The sequence below is a fragment of the Crotalus tigris genome, unplaced genomic scaffold, assembly GCF_016545835.1.
Source record: "Crotalus tigris isolate CLP2741 ecotype Arizona unplaced genomic scaffold, ASM1654583v1 scf7180000018064.1731613, whole genome shotgun sequence".
NCBI classification, from domain to species: Eukaryota; Metazoa; Chordata; class Lepidosauria; order Squamata; family Viperidae; genus Crotalus; species Crotalus tigris.
Window position 1 is genome coordinate 1,596,665 of NW_024096804.1, and position 24,944 is coordinate 1,621,608.

The 24,944-nt window shown below is 34.5% G+C and overlaps 1 protein-coding gene across 5 annotated transcripts in view; it reads right to left on the reverse strand.

Moving 5' to 3' along the window:
- Positions 1-24,944, reverse strand: part of RASGRP1 (RAS guanyl releasing protein 1) — a 52,957-nt gene continuing 28,013 nt past the window's right edge. For 4 of the 5 annotated variants that reach the window (XM_039347337.1, XM_039347334.1, XM_039347338.1 and 1 more), the window contains 13 exons: positions 24,683-24,814; positions 23,650-23,803; positions 19,443-19,631; positions 18,652-18,768; positions 17,268-17,543; positions 15,784-15,864; positions 14,316-14,420; positions 12,567-12,676; positions 11,703-11,847; positions 8,007-8,043; positions 7,356-7,502; positions 5,221-5,591; positions 1-3,960 (listed from right to left, as the gene is read on the reverse strand). In XM_039347337.1, the coding sequence (XP_039203271.1) occupies positions 3,829-3,960; positions 5,221-5,591; positions 7,356-7,502; positions 8,007-8,043; positions 11,703-11,847; positions 12,567-12,676; positions 14,316-14,420; positions 15,784-15,864; positions 17,268-17,543; positions 18,652-18,768; positions 19,443-19,631; positions 23,650-23,803; positions 24,683-24,814 (1,996 nt within the window). In that variant the 3' untranslated portion in view covers positions 1-3,828. The remainder of the gene's footprint in view (positions 3,961-5,220; positions 5,592-7,355; positions 7,503-8,006; positions 8,044-11,702; positions 11,848-12,566; positions 12,677-14,315; positions 14,421-15,783; positions 15,865-17,267; positions 17,544-18,651; positions 18,769-19,442; positions 19,632-23,649; positions 23,804-24,682; positions 24,815-24,944) is intronic. The other variant, XM_039347336.1, reaches the window with a different exon arrangement.

Below are 24,944 nucleotides of genomic sequence, written 5' to 3' on the forward strand. Positions count from 1 at the left end.
TGCAACCAAGTGAATTTTCATTTTTTCAGTTCACATTTAGTGTATAACTTCTAGTTTTCAATTCAACCTTTTAAAAAAAACATGCATTGATCATTTTTGATATTATACAATAATTTACATTAAATAATCAGACTTAAACCTAACATCAACTGGAGACATTTTCTGAAAAATACTGTGTATTACAAAAGCTGCTTATTTAAAGAATCTAACATATTAAGCTGAGCCTTACAAGGAAATGTACAAATATTAGTACCATGACATTATTCAAAAAAAGAGTATATATTACGCACAAAAGTACAAATATCATTATAGCTAGGGAAATACATCGTTATAAAAAATAAATTACATTTGGGATCAGAGCCTTAAAATAAGGTTGTAAATAAATATAACAAAAGCTACATGAAAATCAACAGTGTGTTGCACAATATTTTATAGTGTACTATTAATTTGTCAGTTCTAGAATCATGGAATGCGAATTTAGACATTTCCAGGGAAGAAATCAAGAACTGAAGACAGTTCCGTGAAAAGCAGAGCCAATGACCGTAGTAGAAAAAAGCCAGCAATTTAAACAAGCTCTTTGTAATTCCTCTTCAGACAAGGAGAACGCTTGAGATCACCCACAAGTATTCCAGACATTTGCTTTTTTTTGGGGGGGGGAGACTACAAGACAGCAGTCACCAGTGGCTTTAGAGCTCTGACAGATGAGGTAATAGCCACCTTGCTCAAATCGTAGTCAGTGCTTTTAAAGGGACACTGGATTTGCATACTTCCTTTTGTAATCGCCTTCAAAAATTGTAAAGAATGACATGAAAAATGACATTATGTTGAACATACAAAAAACCCCAGCTAATTTGTTAACAATTAAAAGGGATATACAAATAACAAATCAAGAATGAGCTGGATAATTTTCCCATTTTGAATTTACAAAAGTAGCTTGTTAAAGCTTTGAAGAATTTTGTGAGAGGAGACAAAAAGTGAAAAGAAAGCAAGCTCTAGGACATGGGTGTCAAACTCACCATGTCATGTGACGTGTCGTGACGTATCATGACTCTTGCATTGCCGGCAATGGGGTGGGCGTAGCTTCAGTATGATAAAACCGTCCCACGGGCTGGCAGTTTGACAACCCTGTTCTAGGACATTATTTGAAGGGACTAAAGATCAACATTAGAAGTAAAATGAAGGAATATAAAGTTGGTTTATTTGATCAAGGTTAAAATAGATACGTTATCTCTGGTAATCCTTAATGGACTTTTGCTAACACTGGACTGAAATGATGCAGTTTTATTTATTTGTTTCTAGATAATAGGATATGGGATCAAGATTTATACTTGTGGTGAAGTGGGGACTCATATCTTTATATAGTTTCTTTTTTATTATTTTTTTCTTTTTTTCTTCTTTCCTTAATAACTACTTTTTATTGTTGCAACTGTAATTGCAATTTTGAATAAAATTACTATTAAAAAAAGAGATTTAGACATGAAACATAAAAGTGGCTTTTAGCATCTCTTGTGCTTATCAAGTAGTTCTTGACTTTCGGTCATAGAGATATACACAAACGGTGCTGCGCAGATCGGGGAAGGTACACAGATGTTTGTAAGTGGTTGGGTTGGCAAAAGTGCAGAAGGGCTGGGGAATCCTGCACATGGATTTGGCAAGTGACAGAATATTTTCTTTCACAATAGTCTAAAAAGAAGTATAACACCTTTCACTATGAGAGAATGTGATGAATATTATATGTATAAGCACAAATACATACATACCCAACATACTATTTCATTTTGCTATTTCTTTTCAAGGCAAACTAAATGTTATGCAAAGCACAGAAAATGAGTTAAAAGTGTGAGCAAAAAGAGAAAAGAAATCCAGTTGAATCTAGTTTGCACAGCCATGATTTGCTATAACTCTCCATTCTATTCTGTTCTTGAAAACCATCTTATTTCTATCACATTGGTACACACTGAATTCACACATTGTTTCTTCTCATTTTGCATCATAACTGTATCAATACAATGCAATGTATGGTTACTCCTTGACTTATGATTGTAATGGAGCCTGCCCATCATGGCCATAACTAATGATGGTCATAAAACGGGTCACCCACATGACTGACCTAATTTTATGAGCTTTTTTGTGGCAGCTGTTTAGCAACTACTATAATGATAAAGTAACCATCATGGTCACTAAGCAAATGCTGAGGCTTTTAAGCACAGGCAGTGATTTGCTATGGACTTTTTTTGCTGAAAACATGAAACACCAGTTTTCAGCAAAACCATTCTAAAACATGGTCAGGTGATCGCAGGATGCTGCAAACTTCTGTAAATTCCTAGGGAGGGGTAGTCATCAGAATTTTGGAACTGAGTATTTCTGGCAGAGATGCATTGTATCTTTGAACAGTCAAGAACTACCTGTACCTTCCAGCTAGTGGAACAAAAGCAATACTATTGTAGCTTTGTTGTGCTTGTGGCAAAATATTATTAGACTAAAATTGACCAGCACTGACTTTACTATCAGCAGGAAATGGTCCATGTGGCACAGTTATAATTAATAACTGCTAATCTGGATTATTCCTTCTCTATATTCTATGAAAGCCTGAACTGATTAAAGATTTACAAGCAAATTAAAGATCTTGCCTATTGACTACAATAGAAACCAAATCAAAACCATTAGTAACAGGAGCCTTTTTCTGGGAATATTTTTTTTAAAAAAAATTTAAAGCTGGATCATGCAAATCCACAGTCAGTGAATTCCCTCATTTTGACTTTGTTTTAGAGCGTCAGTGCCAAAGTCCAGGTTGAAAATCTTTTCGCATAGGGATAACTGCAGGGTGTGGTGCCAAGAGCGTCTGGTTTGTGTGTGTGTGTGTGTGTATGTGTGTGTGTGTGTGTGTGTGTGTAAAGAAAAGTCCCTGTGGGTTTTACTCTGCTACTTGCAGCCACCTTTAGGGTGTGTTGCTCATCTCTTTCTTTAAGCCATTGAGGCAGCACTGTCAAAAGACATTTCTGCAGTCATATGGCCAGTCATCACACTGCAGTGCAAAACGTATGATAAAATACGGAACATTGTTACTTTCCCATGAAGTGGTACTTATTTATCTACTTGTATTTACATGGTTTTGAACTGCTAGGATGATAGGAGCTGAGGCAAGTGAGGAGCATACTCTGTCACACAGTGGTAAGACTTGAACTGCTGGAATACAAACCTCCTCCAGCATTTTTAAGTCATTGAACCACCATGCCACTGGTTGGGTGTGTGTGTATGTGATGTACACAAAATAACAGATGGAGTTTTGATTGTACTTTTGTGGCTGGCATCTTTATATTTTTGCCCATTTCTGCACACCTCTGCAAAGAGGAAGCTTTTGGAACTGCCTATCTGAAATGAGTATCCTTGGAAAAAGAAACCAACCAATTTGAAAAGAATATGGAAATGGCTGTTTGACTCATATGCCCATTAAAGCAGCAACATTTGTGAAGTTTCAAATGAAAAAATCATGCCCGTTTTCAAGTTTGCATTGCCAAAATTAGCAAAAATTAGCCCAAGATACACATTCCTATCTGATAATGCAGTTTGGTTACTTTGGCAACAGGTGTGTTCCTTGCTCTAAAAATAACAGGCACTCCAAATGATGTAGTTTCAGCTAAACAGAAGGCAAAGTGGTTAAATCGATAGCACAAAATATATACATCCAAAAGTACTAATAGCAATGAAAATAAGACGATCTTACTTTAAATTCCTGCCATGCTGCACACATTTAATTACATACACTTAAATACATTAAAAAAAAACCCACTGGCTTTATCCTTTTCCTCACTATGTCTTTCTTTTAAGCTACAAGCAATCTCCATGTTCCCTAGTGTCCAGTATGTGATTTCGTTGAATGCTGAGGAATTCAATCTTCTTATGAGCTTGTTTGAGGCGCAGCATGAGAGCTTCATTCTCTGCAGTCAGAACATTTCTTTCCTAAACAAAAATATACCATCAGAACCAAATAGTTTCTGAATGTTTAGTTTTGTTAGCAGGAACACTTGCCTGAATGGCATGTTAGTTTAAGAACTATGTGACTTGAGCAGTAAATGAAATGAAAGATATGCAGTTGTTTGCCCAAGAGGAGAGCAATTACCACAATTGACTCTGAGAAAAGAGAGCTTGGTAAACACACGCTTTCATTTGCAAACAGCATCTTCTAACTGGAAGAAAACATCCTTATTTTAACTGATGGATCTTCTGCCTACCCCTGAGTTTTCCATTCTGCAGGAAAGAAGGAATGATTGTTAATGGCTCTCCAAAGATGCATGGGTTATTAAACGGAGCATAGGGTGCCTCAGAAGTGGGGAAAGCCTTGGTGACCTGGAGCAGGCCTATTTCCCCAGCTCACATGTAGCCTGCCCCAGGCCTCCTCTAGCTCCTGAAGCACCCACTACTCCACTTCCCACCCCTTGGGCCTTGGACCTGCTTTCCTGCCACACTGGACCCACCCCCCCACCCTACACAGACAAAACAATTTGTCTAGTATTTGAGGTTGGGAGAAAAAATGGCAGCCATGATCAGGTTGCTGCCACAAGTGATGGCCAGAACTTCTGAAGCACAGTGCAGACCTAAGGAAGCAAAATGAAGCAGTTTGTCTGGCAGTCGTCGTTTTGTCCCTGCCCACAAGCACAAAAGACAAAATGGTAGCCACATTTGGATCATTGCCACATATCCCAGGGACGCACGGTCTGCCCTCCTTCCACAATATGAGGTATGGAGAGCTTCAAAAGGTGTGGTGTGAGATGAGCATGTGGGGGCCTAAGAGCTGCTAGATTCTGGTGGAGTGGGATGTGGGAAGAGAAGTGGAGGGATGGTGCAGCAACTTTGTGGTGGTCATAAAAGCAAATGACCACTGGGCCACTGCATCTGTTATAACTTTGAAATGGGGTCATATGTAGCTTTGGAAGGGGGGAGGTCTTTGGTAACTTCAAATGTTTGTTAAATGCCCTGATGTAGCTTGAGAATTACCTGTATTATTTTTGCAAATATTATCCTTTTTAATTCAAACGGCCATTTAAAATTCAAGGAATCTAGCCTCAGGATTTTTGCACTTATTTCACTTATTGTTACTGTCATAAAGGGACGGTGTGCCTGAAAATTTCTTTCTGTTTTTAAAAATACTCATTTGTATACTTCAAACTCATATCAACATAGTGTTAGTTATTCTGTGCAGTTTTCAAAGCTGTTTCATACCTTTTCTAGTTCTTGATATGTGGGTTTTAGTGTTTGTGGATCTTCCTTCACTTTTTGACTGCAATCCTTATTTTCCCATTTCACATACGCCTTTTTACGGCCAAGAATTGGACTTGGACATGGAAACACAGGAGATGGCTGTAGAAAACTACTTTCAGGTAATGTTCCAGACTCTCTTTGTAAATTAGACACATCATTACCGTGCATCATCATTATATCAGTTTGTGTACTCCTGTGTACCACAGATGGCTTTAGCCTTACTGAGATCTTCTGGGTTGAGGCTCCCATAAGCATAATAGTTCTATCTTTGCTGCCTTCATTATGTTCAACCATCTCACCATTAGGAAATGGAAATCCTCCTTCCTCCAGCCCTAAGGTGGGGAAAAACATAAAACACAAGCAATGAGCACTGGGGATCTTAATGAACTACACCAGTGTTTCCCAAACTTGACAATTTTAAGGCATGAGGACTTCAACTCCCAGAATTCTACAGCCAGCAACGCTGGCTGTGGAATTCTGGGAGTTGAAGTCCACATGCCTTAAAATTGTCAAGTTTGGGAAACACTGAACTACACAATATTCTGGAATGCTTAGTGAAAATAATATCTAAAGACCACTATTTATTGTATTTCCTTAATTTTATTCCTAGCATTACTATACATTTCATCATGTAATTTGTCCATTATATTAACAATACTGGCCCTATAAGTCAGTGCTTTTTGGCGAGAAACATTTATATCCTACTACTGATTATTTAAGAGTAGGAAGATTTTAAAACAGAAAAAAAATAACAGAATATAATAACATGCTCGTAATGATCACTTCTAAATAAGATCACACATGACATTAAGCTATGGCTTGTTTTAACCACAATTTCTTAATGAACAACTGTGGTTAGATCATACATCTTATATTATCTATGGTTTACGTCTTAGGTTCATATATACACATGCTAAAAATCATACTCAGTTTCTGAAATTTAGAATAGAACAGAACAGAATAGAATCTTTATTGGCCAAGTGTGACTGGACACACAAGGAATTTGTCTCCGCTGCATAAGCTCTCAGTGTACATACAAACAACAAAGTAATATAATCATAAGATATCAATAGTAGAAGGTAAAAGAAAAGACGAGAAGGATAATAGTAATATAACCCTACTACATCAGTAATAAGACTGTGGGAATTAAGTAGAGTGATGGCACAAGGGAGGAAAAACTGTCTTTGTATCTAGTTATTTTGGCATGCAATGCCTATAGCAGCATCCTAAGAAGTAGAATTGAAACAGTTTATGTTCAGGATGTGAGGGAACTGTAGATATTTTCTCAGCACTTTTTCTGGATTACGCAGTATATAGGTCCTCAATGGAAGGCAGGCTGGTTGCAATGGTTTTTCTGCAGTCCTAACTATCTGTTGAAGTCTGTATCTGTCCTGTTTGGTTGGTGTACCAAACTAAACAGTTATAGAATTACAGATGATAGATTCAATAATTCCTCTGTAGAACTGTATCAGCAGCTCCTTGGGCAGTCTGAGCTTTCTAGGTTGATACAGAAAGAACACATTCTTTATTGTGCCTTTTTAATGATTGTTTTAATGTTAGGTGTCCATTTCAAGTCCTGGGAGATTATAGAACCCAGAAACCTGAAGGTTTACCTATTACACATGGTGTAAAAAAACCTTCACAATGATACATATCTTTGTAAATCTGTATGAATTCTAGCTAGAATTTAGATGTTAATTACAAATATAAATATATTAAATATATTTTAATTAGTAACATTGTCTTTATGTTGAAATATTGAAAGAAGCATCTCCCTGCCCTGTAATACAGTTCTACTTATTGCTTACTTGGTTTAGTACTGACAATTAATTGTGTTGGCTTCAGAAACAAAGATATTGCATAAAAAAGGAGATCCTCCACTGTCCAAGGTTAAACACAACATTTGTTCCCTAAGTATATATATTTTCTGAAGCCCTGATGAATTTTTGCAGAGTAGATGGAATTTGCTGATGTATTAACAGTGGAAGGCCATTTTGAAAATCATTCCTACCTATTAAACTTAACTATTATTATTCTTAAAAAAAATAGACAAACTATTGAGTAACATAGTTACAGTTTCATTAAACTGAACTTACCATGCATGTGCTCTTTAAGTCCCATGGGACAGAGGCTAGATGCAAGAGCTGTTGTTGGACTATTATCCACAGCGGTCATTTTGGGTCTTCTCTTGCATTCAAATACAACTAGATCCTTGCATTGCTTATGACAGTTCATTCCACAGTCTTCAAACAAATAAAAACAAAGTCAGCTCATTGGCTTAGTGGCAAAAAGTAAAATACTAATTCCACATACTAATTCCTCTTCTATCTCAGGACAGCAATGTCATCGACTTTCCCTTGTTATGCTGTATATATCTAAAGTGTGTGTATGTATGTATGTATGTATTAAAAATGTAGAACAGTATTATATGGCATTGCTACTTAACTAAAAGTCAAATTATTCATTTTAATAAAATCACCTGCCAGTTAATAACCTAAGATGAACATGAACTGATGTAATGATCTCTGTATATTTTCTTGATTGTTTCTTCCAAGATTTTGCAGTTACCCAGGAAACGAACATAGCAATAGAGGGATATAGATATAGATAGGGATTTTTTTAGGTTCTAGGTTGTTTATGCTAAAAATCCTATCTCTAAAATAATGTTAAATCTGTTATTAAAGAGAAAAAAAGGTATCACAATGGCCAATTTGCCATTAAAGATGATTTAACTCAAAGTTAATTACCTTTGCACCTATATCCTTGTTTAATAACACCCCAAAGCTAAAAAGATAAGAAAAACACATTACAATATTGTATTCAAGTTACACCATAAATTTAAACTGCTCTTTTTCAAATTTTAGTTTCGTGAAATCATCAAAAATGTAACACATATGACTATATAAGCAGGCAAAAATGCCATTCAGCAAACTAATGAAAGAAGAAGGCCTCTTTTACCCCTAAATAAAAATAAAAATCTTCCCAAAACAGTACAATATAGCTAATGGACACAACATAAAATATTCTGGTTCTGTATTTAGTTAATTAATAATCATTGTCTACAATTTTCAGAACATCTAGAGTATTTTAAAACAATTCCATCTTTATTTTCATTTGCAAACTGCATTTAAAATGATCAAGAGAAGATGCAAGAGTTTCAACTTAATTTATACAAGTTTAAGAATAGTTAGCTCTGTGGATTATTATCAAAATTTAAATACTGATCTTTTTTCTTGACTCACATTAAAGCAACTTTCAGTGCAAGGAATTCCAAAAGCTGTTTTTACTGAGAGGTTTCAATAGTATTAGAATAATACTATTAAATAATACCCGAGATTAAAAGTATTAGAAATGGGTAGCATTCCATGCCTTCATATTCATACTCAAAATATGGTAAATAACCAAAAAGAGTTTGAGTTTGTAGTACAGAAGAAAATATAACAGCTATAATGATTCATCTGAAGAGACTGTCAGGATTGGAATATAGCAATTGAAGGATATACTTTGTTCCAAAGAACTGAAGCAACAGAAAGAAAGTTCTGTAATTCTAATACATACATAGGTCACATGTATTAAAGTTACATGTAGGCATTCTTGTTTAGAAGTCTAAATGAATGATTTTGGCAATGCTGTAAAAACCATCTGGATTTTAAATTAGTCAAAGAGAAAATAAAAGCAACACAACTATTGGAATGTATTGACCCAAACAAAAAGGACAAAGCTGTCCAGAAGCAAATACTACATCTTTGAAAGTGAAGTTGCAATGACGTCAATTGGGAGGAAATTCTAGACTTGTCTTTATGACTATTTTCTCCTACATAAAGTTGGGAAAAGCACAAGGGGATTCTTGACTTCACACTAATCTTTAGGGAGGCTTAGAAAAGAAAGTAGAAGGAGCAGGTGGAAATCATGTAATTCTGAAGTCCTTACTATTAAGACAAATTAAAACTGAACATTGTCAAATATTCATTTTGGACTTCAAAAACAAATGTTAATAAACTTAAAGCAATGATAATAGGATCCCACAGTAGGTGAAGCTAAAAGAAAAAAACTCAAGATGGGTGCAAATTTCTAAAATAAGAGATCTCAAAAGCACAACTGCAAAAAATTCAGATATGTACAATGAAAAACAAAAGATCAATTGCTTTGTAAAGAACACAAAAGTGTAGCAGAAAACAAAGCAAACAGAACTATCAAACTCCTGTTTGGTTCAGTATTCTAAACAAAATATGTATTCTACTAAGAAATAGTGAAGCAGAAAATGAAGGACTAAACTTTGAGGCTGGTAGAAACAAGGTTATGAATATTGTTTTATTTTGAATGAGTTTAAATCTCTAGGACAAAATGAATCACTTGCTAAGATACTGAGGTAATATTTATGCATTACCTTTGATATACTTTCAAAGAGCAATGAAGGACTAGAGAACTGAAAGAGTAAAAATCTGATCTTATCTATAAAAAGGGGAGCAAGGGAGAAAAAGAATCAGGAGACTACAGAGGAATATCTGCATCAATATTTGGGAAGATTTTAAAAATACTAAAGGTTTAGTCTACAAAACATTGCAAAAATTACAAAATGCAATAATTATCAGAAGTCATCATGGATTTGTTAATCTATCCAGACTAGATTATCTAGTCCAGACCCCATCTGTTTTTTGATTAAATAACTTCCTTTATAAATTGTGGGAATACTATAGGCATAATATATTTTGACTCAGCAAAGAATTTGTCGAAGAACCTATAATATGCTGATTAATTAAATGTGAAATGGATGGCATGACAAATTAAACAGTTTGTAAACCACACTCACTTAGCAATGGTTCATCATCAAATTGAAAAGAAATATTAAGTGGGTGCCACAAGTATCAATCCTGGAATTCTACTCTACTATTGTTTTGAATGACGAAGTGAAATGGAGGAAATGCTTATCAAATTTGCAGAATAATAATAATTTGGGGAGAGGTAATATACCACCAGATAGAAATGAAATGAAAAATAATAATCAATTATTTGAGATTTGAGAAATGTACTGTAAGCAACAGAATGAAATTTAACAAATATAATCACAATTTTTTTCATTCAGAAAACCAAAATCAAATGTTATAATAAGGGAGACAGAATACCTGATTTAGCAAAATTACTTTCAAAAGAGGTATTAAAGTAGCAGTTGATTGAAAAGTGAATGATATAGTTGCAAAGAAAGCAAATGATTTGACTATAATGAAGGCAAATTACATTTTAGGCTGCCTCAAAAAAAGCATGATTTCCAAATCACAAGCAGTAATAATTCCATTTTATTCTGTTTTGGTTAGACTCCTACTCCAACTACTGTATCCAATTCTGGGTACCACACTTTAACAAGGATTCAGACAAACAGAAACAGATTTAGAGAAGTGCATAAAGATAAGCAGAAACTGGAAACTAAAACTAAAAAGAGAGATCAAAGGAGGTGGGTATGTTTAGCTTTGAGTAAACATTATTTTGTGGGATGTGGATATGAAAGCACTCTTCAAATACTTGAAAGGGTATCACATCAAAGAAAGTCACATTTTTCCTATCTCATTCCAAAGTGCAGGACACGCAATAAAATATTTAAGTTAAAGGAAGGCAAAGTATTGACTGTGAAACATAATCCTTTAACAGTAATAGTGGTTCCACAGTTATAGAACAACCAAAGCAATGGTGGTTTTGTTAATGTGTTGAAAAGGAGGTTAGGTAGAAACTGGTTGTTTTAATTTAGATTCCTATACATAGCAAAAATTAGAGCAGATGGCTTAAATGGTTCCTATCAAATACTATAGTCAGGGAAAGTTAAATCTTCTCCCCATGAAGACACCAGGAACTTCTGCCATAAATTATAAGTGAAGGCTATGAAATAAATGTCTAAAGATTAGTAAGAGCTCTGAGATATCATCATAGTAAAACTTCCTTTGGCAAGAATACAGATGTTTCAATAACCGAATATATTTTCAAAGCTTAAGGCCACATGATGCAGCCGTTTTATAGAAGGTGAGAAGGCCTAGTTGTTGCCTTCAAAGGACATCTAATGGTTGACATTTACTATTTACATTCAGTTCTATTGAATTCCATGATGGAACGATGCCTCCATTGAATCAGATCATTGGTTAATCTGATGTTGCAGCAGCAACTTTTCAGGATTTACATATACTCAGAGGACTCAGAGTTCTAGAACTAAAACTGAAAATCTCCGAAATTTGACCTAAAACCTTAATTATGCAATGCATGCACCTCATAATGAGGGAATTTACGGGTTAACAGTAAATAAAGTATTAAGGGCACAAAAATGAAATGAAATGAAACAAATTCCATAGTAACAAAAAGCTGGAGTTACTATTGCAACCAAACATTACCTGATAACAATTTGTTATACACACTGTGAGATATAATTTTACTTTTCAAATATCCCCTATCCCCAAGCTTACAAATCCAGCACAGTTGTCACAGAATGTCGGCTTTAGGTAAGTGGTCTCCTGGAAATTGTGGGCAAAGCCAAGGCCTAATTTTGAATAGATTGAACTGGCCCTCATGAAATAGGCTGTAATTTCATCCCTGCTAATCAGACCTTCCCTGCAAACAAACAAACAAACAAAAAGGACAATTGAGGCTTAATGCATCTAAAGCAGAAGGAATTAACAGGGTCTCCGTCCTTCAATTCAGCCACACATCTATCAGCTCATTAATATAAAAGCACTAATTCATTTTCACAGCAAAGAATATTTAGAAGTACGTGAAACACACAAGCACACACCCTACATGATCCTGCCAAGGAGATCACAAGGGCTCCTTCAAAGTTCTTCAAAACCAGCTTGAGAAGCAGCCTTCACAAATAATCCTGAGCAAGCTGTACAATTATCAAAACAAAGAAGCAGGCCAGGGAATAATTACCTCCACTGTACCTTCAAATTGCACTTTATGAATTCTAAGTCTGTTTAAGAGAATGAACAAGCTTAAAGGAGGAGGAAAAATGCACACTAGGCATCCTTTAAATATAAAAGCATTTATAACCTCTTGCTCTAAGGTCAATTATTTGAAACCAAGCATGATAAGCAAGCTTTTCACTAACGTCATCCAACAATCACCAAAGAGAGTAATAGACAAGGCTTGTTAACTGGTCAAAAGCTCAAGGAACGATCCCATCCTCAGTGAGAACCAAACTTAAGGTTTCAAAGATGGTAAGAACAAGGAGACAATATAAGTATGTACAATTCTATATCACACAAGTCCAATACTTTCTTTGAATAATGATACCCATAAAAAGATAAGCAGAAAACATTATTAGTAAATACCTGTCCTTATCCATTATGCAAAAGGAGAAAGGAAAGCTCGCAGCAATCTTCTCAAATTCTTCTTGAGAAATATATCCATCCTGATCATGGTCATAATTTTTAAAAACAGACTGCATGAAGTAATAAGAAAGTAAGAAAATCTGTAGTTGAAATAAATCAAATACCACTTGAAGTTCCTCAATTAACTAGGCATTTGGATTCTATTGCTTATATTGTTCCTTCCAATTCTATGACATAGCATTCAATATACAAATAGCAAAATAGAGATTTGGGGTGTTTTACATAGTTTAATTTTAAAGTACTTTTTTAAAAGGTATATAAGGAAAACTATCAATTTCTCCTTTTCTGTAAAATCATTAAAAATTATCTGGCATTTAAAAGTGTTTCATTTATATACAGTATTTAGCTTCTGCACGCTCTACTAAAATACCGGGTCTCCACTTAGTCCTCTACATAATATATAATACACAGCATGCAACTTAGTCAAGTACTTATTTAAAAATTTTATAGAAATTTCGAATAATTTAGTTCTAACATCAAATGATACAAATGCCCTTTTTTGGAGTGCCATTTCTTCTTTCCCTTCAATTCTTACTTTATTTATTTGTATCCCACCTTTATTATTTTTACAAACAACTCACACGAGTGAACATATCCAACAAACCTTTCCTCACAACAACAACCCTGTGAGGTGGGTTAGGCTGAGAGAGAGTAACTGGCCCAAAGATACCCAGTTGCTTTTATGGCTAAGGCGGGAAACATGAAATATAAATAAATATAAAACTCACAGTCTCCTGCTTTCTAGTCTGATACTTCACCATTGACTCTCAGAGTTTAGCTCCATGATTTTCAAGCTACATTTTTTCAAAGTTTTGTAGCCAGGTCTCAGATTTGCAATCATGAAGAGTGTTAATTTAGGTTACTCTGAAATTCATTTTTCTGGATTTATATCATGGGAAACTGCTAGCAGAAATGTTCCTTCACATCATGAATTGAGACAAAGGGGTTAAACTAGACAGTCACTTGTCTGAAATAGCATAGGTTCTCCTGCTCGAGCAGGGGGCTGGACTAGAAGACCTCCAAGGCCCTTCTAGATTCTATTCTATTCTATTCTATTCTATTCTATTCTATTCTATTCCATTCCATTCCATTATTCTATTCTATTCTATTCTATTCCATTCCATTCCATTCCATTATTCTATTCTATTCTATTTTATTCTATTCTATTCTATTCTATTCTGTTCTGTTCTATTCTATTCTATTCTATTCTATTCTATTCTATTCTATTCTATTCTATTCCATTCCATTCCATTCCATTCCATTATTCTATTCTATTCTATTCTATTCTATTCTATTCTATTCTATTCTATTCTATTCTATTCTATTCTATTCCATTCCATTCCATCTTATCATGGAGCCCATGAAGCCCTAGATTTTATTTATTATAAGTACATAATGGTCTAATACACATAGGTATGGTAGTATATGGATAGGGGGTAGCCATATATTTCTTCCCAGCCACTTTATTTGAAAAGGTGCTTTTGTGGGGGTTTCCAAGCAAAGGACTGGTAAAGTAAATGAAAAATAAGTTATTAAGATCTAGAAGCACAGCAGTAGTATAAACATATTTTCTAGTAATATACTAATGCACATGGGAATTCTGCAATGAACTGCCGCAACCAATATAGCATGAATCAGGACTCAAAAGACTACATAAAAATTTTATAATAAATAAAACAGCATACTTACATCTACCATTCTCTGGACATGCTTACTAATTATCTTTGGATCAGGTTTGGGGGCAATTCCAGATGCCCAATCTGCTACAACTGGTGGTTTACAAGGTGTCAGCGGCTAAAAAAGTAAAATGTATTTGGATATTTATTGAGGAAAAGCATTCCTAAATGTTTAAAAGCAGTTATATGTTTAGAATATTTCAATATTTAGTATGGTACTAGTAAGCATTAATAAAGTGAAGCTGCCAGATAGTTTGGGTAACTCAACTTTATGTAATATTTTTATATATTGTATACGATGTTGCTGAGAGTTGAGTGCTACATACATTTAATTAATTAATTTCCCAAATTATCAAAACTACACTTTTACTAATACTCTTGTGTCTGGAAATCTCAGTCCGAAACAACATTGAATAACATCATTAGCCACTTACCATAGAGCAAAGTACCTCTTGTGAGGCAGACTGTCTTTGAAAAAGGCAAAAGGGGCATTGTGAATTAGTGGATCATAATCTATCCCCTTTTTTCATCCACTTCATCCCCTGATCTCTAGGAGATTGCTCTTCATTTTTTTAAAGTATTGTTTCTGAGGGGGCATAGAACTAATGTCACCAGAAATGGAGGCATTACTGGGGAAAGGACACTCCGAAAGTCACAAAAGCAAATTGGGAGTTGCCCAATCCTGTAATACAGAGAAGACAGTCGGCTTTATTATTATTTATTATTTAAGACCCTCAGGTTTAGAAGGTCTCTTAAGAATGTATTTGTAGCTATCATCCCCTATCATTATTGATGATGGTGTGAAGGTTGGACTGGCCTTTCCATGATACTGTTGAGTTTGTGAAAAAGAGACTGTGGGTCAGCAGTTTCTAAACTTAAATATTTTGTGATTTTGGGGTATTTCGTATTTATGATTCCATTTGCACTAGCAGCTCTAGTTCTCTTTTTACAGCCCTCACAGACACTTCTGGTCAAGACTATTGAAAATGATGGCACAGTTAAAGATTATTGTGTAAGTACTAAAATATTTTACTAGCAGGGCAAATTTTTTTGGCTTGTATGTAGTATATCTTCTGATTGTTATACTTAATAAATAAATCATAATTTTAAAAAATGGTTTGAAACTCTATTTTCACATTCCTTTTCCCCTCAAAAAGTTAAGTGAGGTCTTTGGTCAATGGAAGGTTCCCTATTCTAACACACTGACTTGCTAAGGAAAGGTGTTGTTGTTGTTGTTGTTGTTACTATTATACTTGGATACTGAATTGCTTTTGACTGCCTATTAAATTTTGCCCTAAACAGTACATGTCTTAGTAGCTAATACTGCTACTGCAACATGTAAATGTATGTTTGCAATATATAAGTGCATTTGTATTGCACTTATTTAATAATTATTATTGTAGGTTATATTAAATTATTATAATTGTTGTTCTGATATAATTAAATTATTTTACATCCTGTTTTGGAATAAAATATCTTACTGCAGCCCGGTGACTTCTTGGCTCTCGTGCATATGAAAGTTCATAAATTTCATCTTCTGTATAGTAAAGGTCAAGTGACAACTGAAAATAAATACAAGAACAGTTTTACTTTCAAAATGCGTTGGTGTTCTCCAAAAATGTTGTGTTTTTCTGAATCTGAGGTCTCTAATATAGCACAAACATCTAGATATCATAAGTCTAAACATCACAATCAAAAATGAACACATTTATCCATATATATTGTAGTGCTGTAGGTCAGAGCAGAGCAAATATGAATGCTTCTTATATCAGCAATTGACCTTACCCCCAAAGCAATTTATTCAAAATCTACTCTCATTTTAAATATATTTTTCTGGAAACAAAAAATACTGGAAATGCAAGCAGTGACAATTCAGATCTGCTTTGAAGGAAAGTTACCCACTTTCAAATCTTAATAGATTATATGAGGATTTCAGGTTCATGGGATATAAACTTTCCAATTTAGTCAAACAACCTCCTGTCAGGCCTTATTCTGTGACATCTGCTCACATTTACTAGTTGTGGTATCAGGAAAGACAACTATATAGTCTTCTCTTTTGTCCCTGGTTCCAATGTTTTCTAGAAACTATCACAATGAAGCAGGAGAAGATCATGGGCAAATTAATATATAATTTTCATTGTTCCTACAATCTTTCCCTTTGACTGTTCAAGCTGATCCAAAGAGAGGTAACTCTGTATGTATCTGTGTGTGTGAGGGGGGAGGGAGGATTTCAACTAGTTAAATAATATTGACAGTATTTTTAGAGGAGCATTATTAGTAATTAAAATCCTATTTCGTTTTTCACAAGAAATCATTTGTATTTATACTCTCACTTAGCTTTACATTAGCTCTGTGGAAGATTACAATCTATTAATTCTGAGCAGGTATCATTTTGCTGAAATATAATTAGAAAAATGTTTTTAAGATTAGGGTCTTAGTACCACAGTGTTATGCTGTCAAAATCTGTTTTCAAAGGTTCAAAGTACAAAGCAATTGTACTAATGTGGAACCAGCTTCTTATACTGATCAGCTACATATTTATCACACAGCTACTATCCATTCAATATTCACAGTGAGGGACCACTGACATGGATGTTAAGCAATGTAGTTTAGGGTGGCAATTCTATAATTCTAAATCTTCAGAAATCTTTAATAAATGAAACCCATTTCTGGCCCTGACTAAAGTATTCTATAGACACATGTCTCGCAGTACCAAGCAACATACAGTAGGAACTGGCTCACAAAGCAGTGGAACCAAAGAGTATGTAGAAAACAAATTAACATTGTTTTTTTCAGAAATGAAAGGGATTGCTTTCCTATCAGTTAAAGATTTGTACTGTATAGAGTTGAACAGAGACTTTCAATGTGTAACATTCTATCTATTTAAAATAGCTCAGGCTGGTTTAACTTTAAAAAAAGTGAAAGCAGATTACATAAAATACAATCTATAAATATCAACACTTACTGTAAGGAGATGGACAAGATCTTTGTTAGCTTCCAGAGGAGGACCTATCTCCTGCAGCTGAATCAATTCATTGACATGATTGTACAAAGAATACAATTTGTGCATATTAACTCTTTTATCTTCCAAGTAATCTGGCATAGCTTCATAAAGGGAAATTAAATCTTTCAGATGTACTCCAAGAATAGGAATTTTAAAGTTACTGCACTCATTATAAGCACGTCTGTAATTATCATAGTTCCTACCGGATGACAGCAATTCAGTCATTTCATTGAATATCTAAAGGCAAATCAACAAAAGCAAATTCAGTCAGCTTTGTTCGTAATTTAGTATAATATATTTTTAGTATAATATAGTGTTTCTCAACCTTGGCAGCTTTCAGATGTATGGACTTCAACTCCCAGAATTCCCTAGCCAGTGATGTTGGCTCAAGAACTCTGGGAGCTGAAGTCCACACATCAGAAAGCTGCCAAGGCTGAGAAACATTGGTATAATATAATAAATAAATCACCGTAGCAAGTTTGCAATAAAACACTATAACATTTATGTTTTGATATAATGCCAAGTCATAATTAAGAATAATAAGAATAAATTCATGAACTTCCCTCCTTGGACATAACTGCAAGGAAGTTAAAAGTCTCTGCTTCCAATTTAAATTAACCACTGCTATAGTCCATTGAAAGTCAGCCTCACAAATTAGAATTTCAGTCATCATATTTAAGATTAAACTCACTTACTCAGATTCCCATGCAGTTAATCTAAAATGTGCAGTTCTTCTTCCCAGAAAGACATTATGACATGTTCTGATATTATTGAGTTATTGCTTAGTGTTATAGCCATTTGAGACATATAAGACCATTTTGCAATCATACACCAGAATCCTATATAACAATCTCTTTTTGAAAATACAGTTTCGGTGGCAAATTTTGACCACAACAACTTAATCACTATTTCCAAATTGCTCAATAGAATAATAATTTTTAAATATTTATGAAGTTCATCATCTTTATCATGTATTAATCTTTGACACCATATAGGTGAATGATCTTAAATGGTCTTATAGCTGAAAGATGGGGTATTAATTAAAACTCTGCAAATCATTCACAGGAATGCATAACAAAATGGCAGAGATGTTGTCCAACCTGTGGCTTAAGGTATGAAAGGACAAGATACCATCTCAGCATGTATGCGTATATAATATAGATGCTTCCAGTGGAATTACCACCAAAATAAAATAACTTGGCAAGAGGAAACAGTGCCCAAACGTTTGGAACAGCATGTTCAGAAAATTAAGAGCTCACTTTGCCTAGTATCTTTCTAAACTGCTTGTATAGATTTAATACGGATATTGGGGAATGAACAAAAACCAGGAAAAAGCACAGCTAACCTTATGGATGTCATGAGGAACATGAGAACTTGTTTCTTTAAGTCTAGAGATGGAACTGTGGCAAAGACCTCCTATCACAGCCATTAATGTGTTGAAATTTTGCAACTGATGAAGTTTCTGTATTTAAAAAAAAACCAGTACAATTGTTTGATGAAAAATATATTTTTGATTAATATAATTGAACTGGGTATTATCTCAATAATATTTAAAGGAACATTTTCCCAATACAGCTTTAAATATACCGTATTTTATTCAGTGTTATTCACAAAATTTTGTTCTGTAGTTATCTAACCTACTTACTTTGAGTTAGATAAATGCTTTTTTTTAGTTTACAGACTTTTAATGTTGACTTTTTCCCCACAGGAAATGTGATCTGATTAGATAAAAGAACCAGACCTAGCATTGGTATCTAATATAAACAGATGGATACCAAGCCACATGCTCCAAGAGATTCCCGCCCCCCAAGGCATATGTTTATCTTGCCCATTTCCTTTTCCTATATTTCAATGGACAGTGGTACCAATGGTCTTGGCAGCTTTTGTACATTTCTCACAATGCAATACTCGGTATCAATCCATTCAGCCCCCATCCTAATAATGCTGGCAATGTCAGCTAAGCCCGTTCAAAAAGGGAAATGACTGATCACTGCAGCATTTCTAAAGACCCCATTTAGCAGCAGGCGCTGATAACCTCTTGAGAGGTATGACGGTGATGATGAATTGAATGTAACAATTATTAAATGAACAAATAAAGAGTAAAACAAACTGAAAGTAATTCATAACTGAGCTGACCTGGGCCACATGAATGAACTTGATGAATACTTCAGCTCGAAGCTGTGGTGTTGGTCTATTTAATACCATTAGTTGCACCCACTGTGAAATACCATTACAAAGTGTGATTGAGCGTTCCATTGTCGGATTGTCCTTCACACATCCATTTATGATGTAGTTTTGATAATCTGGAAACTTCAGGTAGAGTAACTATTAATTGACAGGTTAAACAAATATAGTTTTCCATTAAATTATTTTATGTAACCTCTACAGATAGTGCTCGACTTACAACAGTTCATTTAGTGATTGTTTGAGGTTATAACAGCATTGAAAAAAGTGACTTATAATCATGCTTGTGATCATTGCAACAACCCCTTGGTCACATGATCAAAATTCAGATGCTTGGCAACTGTCTCATATTTATAACGGTTGCAGTGTCCTGGGGTCATGTGATCACCTTTTCTGATCTTCCGACGAACAAAGTCAATAGACAAGTCAGATTCACTTAACAACCATGTTACTAACTTAATAACTACAGCGATTCCCTTAACAAATGTGGCAAGAAAGATTGTAAAATGAGGCAAAATTCATTAAACAAATGTCTCGCTTAGCAACAGACATTTTGGGCTCCATTGTGGTTATAAGTGGAGAACTATCTGTACTTAAGTTTATGGAAATCTAAATAGGATTATTAAAATATAATTTGAAGCTCGTTAGCTAGCTTTAAACAACAATTGTCTAGAAAACTGATTAGAAAAATCTCTTATTGTTATGTCAAATGCTATAAACCCTTTATGGTGGACATAAAATAGTTCCAGTAGAACACATCATTTTCACATGAAAATGTCTATATTATTTTAAGAACCTCCATGCTGAAACTTGCTTTAAAAAATCATCTACTAAAATCAGTTTCCTGCTTTAGTTATCAATTTCTATATAGACAAATACTTGCCCTCTGTTTTTACATGCAAGATCCACGGTAAAGTATTTTGACTCATTTAAAATATTTTCCCCTTGCATTTATAACATTTGACATAGTTATTATGGGAATGAGGTCCTGAACAAAAATAAAGCAACAGAACATGGACACTGCTATGAAATATGCTCTTTTAAAAACAACTGCTTATTTATTTTAACATCAGTGTATAAAATAGTTCTTTCATTTGTACATAAACAAAATTATCTTAGTATTCATTTATGATCAACTCTGTTATGTAACCAAATGGCCTGTTTAATGCAATCAAGATTGATTTTTAAAAAAAGATAAGGCATTGTTGTTCTTAGTCAACAGCCATTAACCTAAATCAAAAAAATAGGCTATATACAAGCTTAAATATCAATTTTGTATAAATGGATTGCTGTTTACTGGATGGAGATATGGCCAGTTTCCATGACCATTATATTTTAACTAAGCACATGAGAAAAGTCCTAAAACAAGAGTTCAAAATAAAAAGTACTGACGCGTGACTAAGTGAGAATCATTACGGTTTGTTTTCTGAATTGTTAAACTTACATATGTGAAGACAAGTATACATTGATTCTTTGATCAGGGACTCATTCCAAAGCTTTGAAGCAATTTAGCTATACATTTTCAAGCAAAAGGAGATAAAGAACCAATATTCATAAATTATCTGTCTTTGCTTAGAAACTAATCCTACTCCATTTTTGCCTTCCTGATGAATGCTAGTTTTGCTCACATACCACTATAAACTAATATGTTGGTCCCCATGGGCTCAATGTGGCCAGTTGCATTTGTTTTGAGCCTACCAGGCTTCCTGGCTCACCTGATTTTATGTTCTTAAGCTTTAAACTCAATGGAATAGTTCTTCCACAAGCATAGGCACTGCAACTGGTAGGATGAGAAGGCAAGGCTTCATTGCTACAGGAAAGCCCTTCAACTTATGCAAAATAAGACATATAATTTTTGCTAACCACTCTTACTTAGTCCAATCATCCCCTTCCAGAGATACTGTCCTTCTATATGAAATATGGACCACAGAAAAAGATTAAGCATGTTTTGTAAGAACTGACTATTAGATGTATTTGTTTACAAATACTGTATATTTCCTTCCTTCCTTATTTACTAACCATCTATTTCATTTATCCAATCACTCACATACATACATACATACATACACACACACACACACACACACATATATACATACTGTGTGCACAATTATTAGGCAAGTGAGTATATTGACCATATCATCATTTTCATGCATATTTTCCATCTCCAAGCTGTATAAACTTGAATGTTTAGTGGACATAAGCAGTGTTTTTTTTGTAAAAAAAAAAAAAGGTGCCAGAACTCACACATGTCATACAACCCGCCTTGCCTACCCTACAAGGTTCCATCCAAAAAAGGTGCCGGAACTCTGTTCTGGGCGTTCTATGACAAAAAAAGCCCTGGATATAAGCATATCAGGTGATATGTATTTGTCTAATGAAGGAGGGTGTGGCCTAAGAAGATCAGCACCCTATATCAAGGTGTGCGTAACTATTAGGCAGCTTCTTTGCCTCAGGCAAAATGGGTCAAAAAAGATTTAACTGACTCTGAAAAATAAAAAAAATGTAAAAAGTCTTTCAGAGGGATGCAGCACTCTTGAAATTGCTAAGATATTGGGGTGTGATCACAGAACCATCAAACATTTTGAGTCCATCTTCTACCCTAAAAGAGCCAACTAGTTCATCTTTAATAATATCAGTCCATACCAGTATCCTCCACCTTGCCGGCGTCTGAGTTGAAGTGGAACTCTGTACCCATTACTGATTCAGCCACAGGCCCATCCAACTGGTTCATCAAAAGTCACTCTCATTCATAAAACCTTTGAAAAAATCTGTCTTCAGATATTTCTTGGCCCAGTCTTGCCATTTCAACTTAGGTGTCTTGTTCAGTGGTGATCGGGTTTCAGCCTTCTTTACCTTGACCATGTCTCTGAGCACTGAATACCTTGAACTTCTGGGCACTCCAGGTAGGTTGCAGTTCTGGAATATGACAGCACTGGAGGATGATGGGTTCCTGGGAGCTTAACATTGGATTCTTCTCAAATCTTTGGCAGTTAATGGCATCTTTTTTTCTCAACACGCTTCTTGCAACCCTGTTGACTATTTGCAACAAAACATTTGATGGTTCTGTGATCACACTCCAATATCTTAGCAATTTCAAGAGTGCTGCATCCCTCTGAAAGACTTTTTTTTTATTTTTCAGTGTCAGTTAAATCTTTTTTGACCCATTTTGCCTGAGGAAAAGAAGCTGCCTAATAATTATGCACACCTTGATATAGGGTGCTGATCTTCTTAGGCCACACCCTCCCTCATTACATAAATACACATCACCTGATATGCTTATATCCACTAAGCATTCAAGTTTATACAGCTTGGAGATGGGAAATATGCATGAAAATGAGGATATGGTCAATATAATCACTTGCCTAATAATTGTGCACAGTGTGTGTGTGTGTGTGTGTGTGTAATATTTATATATATATTAAATCATTAGAAATTTTTATTTAGAAGTGGAAGAAGGCCAGTCATGCCAAACAATAATTTCAGTTAATTGTACTTAAGCGCATAGACACATCAACAGTGTCATTTGTCCTAAGAAAGATCTATTTCCAACATTTTGAAAAATAATTAGGGAGAGGGCCAGTCAAATTTCAACCAACTAAATTTCAAGGTGCACAAACAATATGCACTACAGTTGAAAGGTACACTTACTAATTTTGCTCATGCCACTGCCTATTGTTCCCAATATGACTGCATTTATTGGACCAATTTTAATTCAAGATGGAATGGGAAGGAGATACTTCCAACTCCTTCAAAGTTTTGACTAACAAATGGACTCTGCTTCTATATTCTAAACAAAATGTTTAAGAAGTGTGCTCATTATAAGAAAGACTTTTCTTATAATTTCCATACTTGCATAATAAAACTTTGAGCTCATTTGAATTTGAATTATTTGCATTCTATTGGAAATGTGTCAGTTGTACAACAGGCCAATGGATATTATTAAGCATGCACCATTTACACTCAACACAACCTCTTTCCTTGCTCTCAGAAATGTAAATGTAGGTGGAAAATGTATTCCGCGTCAGCATCACTTCATTACTTTTATCTTTCCACACCGAACTTACCTCACTACATGCATTATTCAAAGAAACTGCATAATTTATAAGTTATTTATAAATTATAATTGCAATTAACTTATAAAAAGTCATTGACTCACTGATACTCTTCGGAAGGACTTGAATTCAAGGTAAGTGAGGTGATCTGACAATTCCTCTGGTTCCAGATGATCAAAGAGCAGTGAAACTTTTCGTTTCTTACTGCTGTTAGATTTTATTCTCTGGGTTATCTTTCTGGACCAATCTCGAGCATTTCTTTAGAAAGAAGGAAAAAGGAAAATCAAATTTTACCTGCAAGAATATTTACTAGTATATTCCTTCATCTCGAAATCATGCAAATAGCAGCAATGAAAAGAAGTGCTACTGTAATATTGAACAACTTCTAGCAGGTCTATCTTATATCCTTATAGTAGATGAATCTAAAATGGCAAACATATGTGTACTTGAAAGTTAAGAAGCTTAGAAATTGTATCGTTTTATCTAAAAGGTATCATCATCTGAATTAGCAGATGAATGTTATTTAACTGCTAGAAAATAGATTTCAGTTCATAGCACGAGTTTCTGCAATTAGCTAAAATCAAGTTAAAATCATACAATATGTAACTCTTGTGGAGTTTTCTGATTTTATCCATATAGAGGTTGCTTTGTTTGTATTTTCAACATACTGAAAAATATTTGTCAGTGTGGATTAATATTTATCCATTAAATTGATACGCTTCCCATCTTACTATCCAAGCAACTCTGGATGGCCTACAACATGTGTAAAAATATACTACATATTTTAATAATAAAAAGTATCCCTAGTTATACTGAAAACATCCTACAATGTTTTGATTACATGATCATGGGGATGCTGCAACAATCATAAGTGTGAAAAATGGTCATAAGTCACTTTTTTCAGTGCTGTTGTAACTTCAGTCACTAAAGGAATGGTTATAAGTCAAGGACTACCTACAATTATCACAGATATACAAACTTAAAAAAAAGAGTATGGTTTTTAACCACTGCCATTTAATCACATGAAGAAGTCATTTCATACAACCCCCCCCCCTCTCTCTCTCTCACACACACACACACACCAATGGCCATATAAATTATTTATTGGGAATTCTATACTAAGGCATTGACACTCACATTTGAGATGTGTCAATTAGGCGGCAGTGTAACTCCTCACCATTAGTTTTCACCAATTCCTGAAATTCTTCCATAGTATTTGTAAGACTAGTATCTGTTTTAAACATGACCCAGAATTCTCTTATCCAATACCTGTGTACAAAAAAGAAAGAAACTTGGTACTTGCAATTATATACTATATATAATTGCAAATTGCAGCTCTTTATGTATATGTATTCCAGATTTTCTTCAGAACCTTGATGTCATTTCTTCCAAATAGCAA